Genomic DNA, 9,059 nt, shown 5'->3' on the forward strand with positions numbered 1-9,059 from the left:
ATCTCGCCGTTCGCGTTTACTGCACGTTTATGTATATAGTTCGTTGAAGCTCGTCATATTCGTAAACCCTTGTTTGAAGTGTTTGTGTCCTTTCTGAGACGTCATTTAATATTGTAGATTTTTATTAATTTCTGGAAAGACAGGGCAGTATTAATGAATGCAACTTAGTTTCGCTCTCAAATGCAGTATTAGCTGAGACGCTGTCAAACGAAGATCATCTTGAGATAGTTGCTGTTAAATAAACCTATATTAACAACACCTCAAATGATATTATAAGTCACAATATTTGACGTATTCTGATTGCTAACTTTTGTTTATGTCACAGCGCCGACTGCAGAGAACAAGCACTTAAATGATAAATTAAGCTTGAGTTATTTAATTCAATACATTAAATGTCTACTTAAAATTTTACTCAAACGTGAGATTGATTTATTAATATGGCTCTAAGATTTCGCTCTTTTGAGAATAACCTATACATACCTACAGCTAGTGCGTTGCTATATCCATAATCCTCAGTACATTAAAACACCAATTTGTTTATCTTGAGGGGACTGAGTACACCTAAATCTGTAAGAAATATTCGAGTCATATAACCATTCTTTAGTGCGAAATTGAACTTTCGCCCTTTTTAATAAATAACAGTATTGTAGTTTACGTTTTAATCATAACCTAGCCAGAGTTGCTACGATAAAATAATTTGTAAAATAAAAAAAAAATACATTTGTTGGAAGTTTTACTTTGTTTTACGTAAATATTTTTATTTTTATAACACGCTCCACCGCTTGTACTTCTTAATTGGCGTTTTAATTACGTTTCAAAATGTTTCGTATGGCGTTATTTTTTCGTTTTTTCGGTGTAGCGTTTTTAATTTGCAGAACATTTTGTAGTTTGTATAATTGGTTGCATATAAATGTATTGCGTAAGTATATATCCAGATTACTGGCTTAGACTTGGTCTATCTGAGAGGTGACCTTAGACAGCCAATGTAATTGTATATTACAAAATCCTTAGTGTTTGAGAGTTTTGAGTGGAACTGGAGAGACTTGGTGGATTTTTGAGACGAGACAGTACCCATTGTAGTGACAAGCAAACTGCTAGAAAATTATCCATCTATTTTCAGATATTAATATCTACATTTACATGTTTAAAAACATACAGTCAGCACGAAAAATCTTTTTTAAGCCAATGCGCTTGCTTATAACTTAAAGAGATCAGACAGAGATGCCCTTACTACCCTGTCTTAAAAATCCACTCTGTACTTAGGTATATCACTTACTCTTCGACCCATGCTGTATAAATTTTTACGCAAAGAATTTTTTTTAACTGATACCTCGTTTCGGACAACATACACAAGACAATAATGATCTCGAAACACAATAAAAACTGTATCTATTTCTCACCTTTGAATGTGGGTGTATTGTTATACATAGCTCACATTTATTCCCACTAAAGGTTGCCTCAATTTATTATGCGGGTCTTTGCCACAAAAACCGCACCATCGTAAGCGTTTCCTGTCCGAACAAAAGTGTTTCCACACTTTATTCTTGCCAGTTTTTGTTGTAGATTTATGACACGTGTGATACTTATATATTGGTTGAAAAACATCCAGCAATGTTATTGTTTAGTCTACGTGATATGTTTGTATGATAAAAAATATGTCTAACCGAAAGGCTCTTGTTTTATATGAAGAGAATATGACATGACCGAAATAATGTTAATAATATAATAGACAAAGAGTAAATAATGGACGAATACAAATGGAATGTCTGAAGATGGCAAACGTGACAGGGAATGGATAGAAAATCAATACTAAATTATTGAAATACAATTGTTGCGGTAAGACTTATGTTCAATAGTATGAAGAATTATTTTATTTTATTGTAAATTCTTTATTGAATCTACATCTAAGCAAAAAAAATAAACATACATTAGAGCCTTAGAACTGGTATGACAACAGGTCATAGAAATAAGCCTAGTTATAACTTTACTGTACTTCTATACCCAGTAAATATTAATACAACACGTCATATAGATTTAGTTGAAGTTACGGGGCCCATTAGCTCCTTAATTACTCCTCATAAAGCGGTAACGAGACAACATAAATTCAAAGTACATGAATATTATCCTAATTTTAACGAATGGTGTTCTATTACTCACATTACACGTTTTCACGTGCCTCCATCTTAATTTATTGCTTAGTTTAATATTGGAAGCTAAAAATAGACCTTGGATAATTCTAGAGCATTGCAGAATCGATTTATCTATTATGTTAGTTCTAAGAATGTTCGTTCTACGAACTGTGTGGTTAGTTGTTTGTTTCCACTTATTTACATTTTAAAATTAATTAAAAGAATTAAAGCGTATTTTCGAAGTAGTTTATTTAACAACGGTATTTTAACATAAGGAATTATTTCTAAACAACAAAAACACATGACGAGATAATAATGTAAATATTTATAGATGACATACGTTATTTGGTACAAAAGCGTGTAGACATGGCTTACTAGCTCTTTTATTATATATAGTTAGGGAGCCTTAAACCGTCTACGGGGGCATATCTATTATTTTACAATTGCTAATGTATATTTATTATATGTACATATATGTAGGGGATTTTTTGACTCTTACCTATACTTATCAATGCTATTCTTCAATCAGAAAGTCTCTAATTTCAAAACGACTGATTCACCGCTGTAGACAGAATAGGGTCCCTGACTTTATATAGTTACTACGTACATTAATAGCGAGATTATATTATGAATAATAATTAGCTGAATAGATTATTACACATCATATATTATCAAATGATCAGTATGCCAGTAGCAAGCTCTTTATGGAGTTTCAGCTCCCACCAAAAATGCTACTACTTGCCACTTATGACTTTCTGAAAGATGCTGCGATACCATTTGTGACTAATATCTGGCTATCAATAGATTGATCATAGTTGCGTTGAACTGCACGAAGTTATCCGCAGTCGTGTTGGACTGCAACTATCGAGCTGTATTTTGTGTGCTATATTGATATAGCACTACGCCAGCCGAATTAACTAAAATCTTATTCAGGAAACGAATAAAATAAATATAAACAAAAATCCTGATTTTCAATTATAACCTCTATTCTTTTCAATGTGATTGACAGATCTGGATGAAAGATATTTGAAAAGAAGATGGTATAAGTACTTGGTGTACATTTCATTTTATCCTTTCCTGTATAAGAATCTATAACTGCATGCAGTTCATTGAGTTAACAACACTTTTGCAATCCCTCTGATAGCAAGATATTACTATGTTTAGAGTTTAAAATTTTGCGATACCTTCTACGTTAATAATTTGTAATACAATTATTTTAGGTTAAAATTCACTATCAGACATTTTATTTATACACTACAGATTTATTGTAATACGCAGTATTACTCAATCAAATGGGCGTTTTTGTTTATAATTTTCATAAAGTTAACATCCTTCAACAGTTCAATTGTTTACGTATTAACATCAACTTAAGTCGTAAAATTAAACTACGCGGATATCCAAAAGTGTATTTGTGTCAAATGTATTTAGTTCAGTTCCGTTAAAGTTTGTTTTTCTCAAGCCGCGATATGAAGACGTGACGAATGCTTGTTTACAAAATTTCGCTCGGACAATTCTCAAACATAAACAATGATAGACGAAATAATTATTACTCAGTAATAGCATAAGCTGATTGTTTATGATCATCTGATGTATTTGTAAATATTTTACTAGCACTACGTGACTCTTATTTATGGTAAACTATATAAACTTAGATTCTTCAACTACTATAAAAAAATATACTAAGATATAATTTCAATGTTGGTAATATTATTAAGGTTCAAACTTAGTACCAATCAATTGCCGTAATTGTAATTAATACCCGTATTCACAAACAATAATATGAGGACTCACAGTGTGACCGAACGCACAGTATCGGCAATTTCGTAGTTATCTTTGGCTTTGTTTAGCTTTCATGTTTACGCGAATGTTAGATACCGAAATAACAATATATTTCGCATTTTATCGCGGTTTTAACGATAAAATCCGAAAAATATTTTTGTTTCAATGTTTGTTTAGCTTTGTTTATTTGACAGGCAACTGAATTAAATTTCTGTCTCAACATGCCAATGACTACCCTCGTATGCCTTTACACTGCAAAGACTGTCATACTATAAGCTTTATTAATCAGACTTATCATAGCATTGATGCGTACTTTACTAAGTAACGTTTGTGAATACGATAGTAAGTTTACCTTATCGAATAAATTAAATATTAGGTATCCAACTTCATAAAAATTACTTCATTTATATTTTGTTTGATTTTAAAAGATCAAAATCACAGATTTACTTTTAATATTTTCTATAACACGTCTTATCTAAAAATTGTTATGAATTCTCACTTACTAATACATGAGATTAAATGAATGCGTAAGTATATGGTTTGGTTTGTCTATATTATTCAAAATACACACAACTTTATCAGTAAATATTATACTAAAATAAAATTCATAACGCAACAATACAGTGGATGTTTCATACCTATTATTAAAATGTTATTGGCAACATATGTCGGGACAGACGGAAATGTGAACAATATAAGTAATGAAATACTTAAATACATCGCGCATACTAAAACACAATTGTAAATGAATTGACAATTCTGTATTACATTAAATCAATTTGCTACGAATATTTTTTGTGTTATTTATTTAAATACTAGTTTTTGCTCACGGCTCTGTCCGCGTGAAAAAAAATTTTCGGGATAAAAGTAGCGTATGTGCTGTTCATGACTGTAAATCAATCTCTGCGCCAATATTTCACCCAGACCGATTTAGCCGTTCTGGAGTGATATAGTAACAAACTTCTACCAAAACTTTGGCATTTATAGTATTAGTATAGGTTAATAAAGATTAATATCATACAAAATATACATAGACGAATAACACTTAAAACGAGATTCTTATTAATATCAATTATAGTTACAGTTTGGTATACTAGCAGATTTAGAAACGTAAGGTTTGTTTCAAGAATTGTTTTGTCTTATGTTTACCTATATTTTAATTCTTCCATACCTCTCGCTTACATAGGCCAACAAAATAGCCAGCAAAAGAATATTTCTTTTATGTGGATGAATCTCGGCTATATGATGAATCTCCCACAATCGAATAACTAACAGCACCGCCGGATCAATATGTTTTATGACTAGACATATATTTCCACTTCGAAGTTGAGCGGATGATGCCTCTGGCTTTTCATTCTTACTGTGACGTACGAGTAACCCACTCCACCTTCAGTTATGTTCGCGCTGGCATGAGAGAAGTCGTTGTCTATTGCTGCCACGCCCTGGAAAGAAGATGGTAATGTATAATGACGGTTTTACATAATCATTTCAATACTAGAAATATAATTAGCTTCTAGCAGCGTTATATAATTATCATAATTAGCCATAGTACATGTCCATTGCTGAACATGGGCTTTCACCGAAAAATCTCAAAATGACCTGTTAAAAGTGGTCGGCATCCAGCGATTTCTTGCAACCTCAACCAGTCGGCTAAACGTTAGATTGTTTATAACAAAATGTATATATTTTTAAATAACAATGTTTTTTATAACAATTGGTCTTTGTATATATTGTTAGCTAGTTTCACAATTAACCTTGTTCAATATTTAGCTGTAACTAGGTGATAAATTTATATCATCACATGTTTAATAGCAGTAGATGCAACGTGATAACACTTGAGTCTTAATTCATACGCTAATTAGAATACGACTAGTACAATATCCTTGAGCCGCCAGAATTCCTTACTATAATCGTTAACGCTAATAGAAAACAGAAAGAATGTATGGGAAAGACAGATTCTAACAATATCTCTAACGCTAGCTCATGCCTATACATAACGTTAGCGTTAATGATTGTAGAAAGAAACCTCGGCTATAGTTTCTTGTATTTTTATACATAAACTAGCGACCCGACCTGGTTTCACACGGGTAGGGCTAATAATTATCCTTAGCCAAATTACTTCTGGTGGTTCGATTGCTACCAATCTTCACTGGATCACGGTTGGGCTAATCTGAAAACTTAGGCGTCACGCCGACTTTATCAACTTGTTCAAAACATGCAGCAACTGTTATTATCATAGAATTGTAGTGTTTTAGAAACAAATTCATATCTCTTGTCAGTTTTAAAGAATTTAAAGTAACCAATCTAGAAGCTAAGAGTCATGTGATCACTTTAATAATAGTATAGCCACAAAATATCATTCCGCTAAGATAGTAAGGCTTTAACACAGTTGTGTGTAATGTTAGAGGTAATCCAGGGTATATAACAGCAAGCAAGTCGGTTACTGAAATGATAACTATACAGTAGGATATGGTGGTTAGGGCTAGCATTTCTAGTGGTTTATTCACGAACGTGTTGGCTTTCCATTTTTACATTCAAGCCATATTAGTTAAAAGAAATGTGAATAATTAATAAGTAAAGTAACGAAAGGGTGCTTTGTTTTTTATTATTTGTTGAATAATTAAATAGTCTATGATTCAAAGATTTGGGTTTAATCTGTAATAGTCAAAAGAATCTTATTCTTAATAAACATGTCGTCAAATATATTATTATTCAACAGAAAATATCGAATCATAAAAAAAAAAAAAAAACCTAAGGTTTTAAAATAATTTTAAACACTGATCAGCAATGATTAAAATTGGAAGTTTCACTTGCAAAAGGTAATAAAACCAGTGATGATTCACAATGAAATAAGACTGAGCGTGATAATAAAGTAATTAAAAAACAATTGCATAATAAAACGGTGAACGCCGCGACTCAATTGCGGAAACTAACTTAATTTCTTACTTACGAGAATAATAAACCTTATTATGTGCATTTATGTAAGAAACTTTAAATAAGTAAGTTAAATATGACCACACATATTGCCGACTTCCGTTGGCAATGTATTAAAGAGAAAACTACGTATTTAACCTAAGGATTCCGTACTTAAACATATAATATTATTTACTTAGGATAAGTATATGAAATTTAGAATGTCAATTATGTTAGGTACGCCAACTAATTGCCCGCAGCGAATTACCTTTTAAGACCTAATTTAAAGTAAAACATGTCAGAAAACAGTTTGTAAGAAGTTTGGCGTTGAGAAGTTAATTCCGACGTCGCTTACGTTACAGAAATTGTAATGGTACCAGGTTCAATGAGTGACTTCTGAGCAATCGGTCACCAAGGAAAAATTATGACTCATGTAAACCCTATTAGCTTCAAGTTTTGACCTATAACAATAATCAGGGAAATAATTTCCAGATTTCCACAATACGGCATCAAATGTTCCACAACGTAAACCAAGTATCAATATTGAAACATTCAATTTAATATATTAATGTATTGCTAAATCTTCATGTGTATGAAGTTACGTAAACATAACGCAACAAAACTACGTAACCACTCAAAAAATACGTTCGGTATGCCATTATGAAATAATAAAAAATGTGGTTCAACAACTTCGTTTCTTGTTGCAGTGACCAGGAAATCTCGAAGTTTCATTTGGAAAATGATAACATTATGTTACTGTAGCCTACATAATGACGTTGGTGTTTTGAGCCATTCCAAATATTGAGATCTAACATTAGAATGTAAATAAACATAGTATGAGACGTTCGTGATCTCATCCATGATTAAAATTGTATTTATAGGTTGCTATTATTTTTAATATGAAACGGGTGCTTTGTATAATTTACGTATGCATTATTTAAAGAAATTATGTCATGTATAAATAAAATAATTATACCAGAGGATTATTTCATATAATGAACAACACCTATTTTCAACTCTATATGTAGGTGATCATAACAAAAATAGTTCTAAAACGACATACCTACAAATAAATTTGAAAAACATAACTTTCTACAAACAGAGTAATTAAATAATTATATTCATTAAGTATACCCAATCAAAAACTTGCTTTGTTATTATTTCTATTAGGACATATTCAGAATATAATATTATGAAAGTTTTTAAAATTACCCTTATTTAAGATTTTAATACAATAAAAATAATTGAAATGCTATATTAACTACATAATTCTTATTATAATATTTATGTATTTTAAATATTGTCATTACATTTTTAAGTAATTAAATCGCCTGCAAATTCGTTTCTATTAGGTATTTATTTTATTATTGCTGCGAAACATACCTTAATCATTCTTTTCTCAGGATCCGAGTACGACAAAGTTTTAATCCTCTTCTTGAAGGGTATCGCGAAGTCCTTCACTCTCTGGTGAAAGACCATTTTCCTGTGCACCGTGTCGCCAATGATCATGTCTTTACACTCGCACAAACAAAACACAATGACAAATATAATACACAGAGACACTAAACGCATTTCGATATCATTTCACATAGCGCGATGTCCAAGTTTGCAGCAACGCTGGTACACATCGAATGACTAAAGTAAGTAACCGACAAGCGATAACCTCAAAACGACACTAGCTATTTTGACCATAACAACTTCAGATCACTCACGTCTGCTAATACTGGCGTTAATGATGACGATTTGTAAATGCCCTGTCTTTTGTTTAACTTTCTAATTTGGGTAAATATGTGCATTGTTTACGTGTACGTAGAGCGGAAACAATGGTCAATTGATTCGATTGTATTCTATTTGCTATGTTTATATTATCATGTATGTAGTACCATGTATGAAATAATTTAAGGATGAGCAATATGTGCACATATGTACATGTGTGCGTGGGCTAAGTACACATCTGGGAGTATTTGAACTTTAAAACAAAACTGTTATGGGGATTTTATTGCGGTTTTTATATTATAATTTTCTCCCGACGTTTCGGGGACTTTGCAACCTTCGCGTCTTCGTCTGCCCAGTGACCACGAAGGTTGCAAAGTCTTCGAAACATCGGGAGACAATTATAACATAAAAACCGCGATAAATTCCGCAGAATAGTTTTATTTTAATGTCTAACATTCGCGTAAACATTAGAAATCAATATTTTAAGGTTATTAACATCTTCGAGCGAGAATTCACTACACC

The 9,059-nt window shown here is 31.7% G+C and overlaps 1 protein-coding gene across 1 annotated transcript; it reads right to left on the reverse strand.

The window, feature by feature from the left end:
* Positions 1-2,359: 2,359 nt before the first annotated feature.
* LOC115445037 lies at positions 2,360-8,600 on the reverse strand. Its single transcript, XM_030171121.2, has 2 exons — positions 8,205-8,600; positions 2,360-5,350 (listed from the first exon to the last, which is right to left on the reverse strand). Exons 1-2 carry the CDS (start codon positions 8,391-8,393, stop codon positions 5,210-5,212), a joined length of 330 nt encoding a protein of 109 aa, XP_030026981.1. The 5' UTR covers positions 8,394-8,600; the 3' UTR covers positions 2,360-5,209.
* Between the last annotated feature and the right edge of the window lie 459 nt (positions 8,601-9,059).

The sequence above is a fragment of the Manduca sexta genome, chromosome 21, assembly GCF_014839805.1.
Source record: "Manduca sexta isolate Smith_Timp_Sample1 chromosome 21, JHU_Msex_v1.0, whole genome shotgun sequence".
Classification (NCBI taxonomy): Eukaryota; Metazoa; Arthropoda; class Insecta; order Lepidoptera; family Sphingidae; genus Manduca; species Manduca sexta.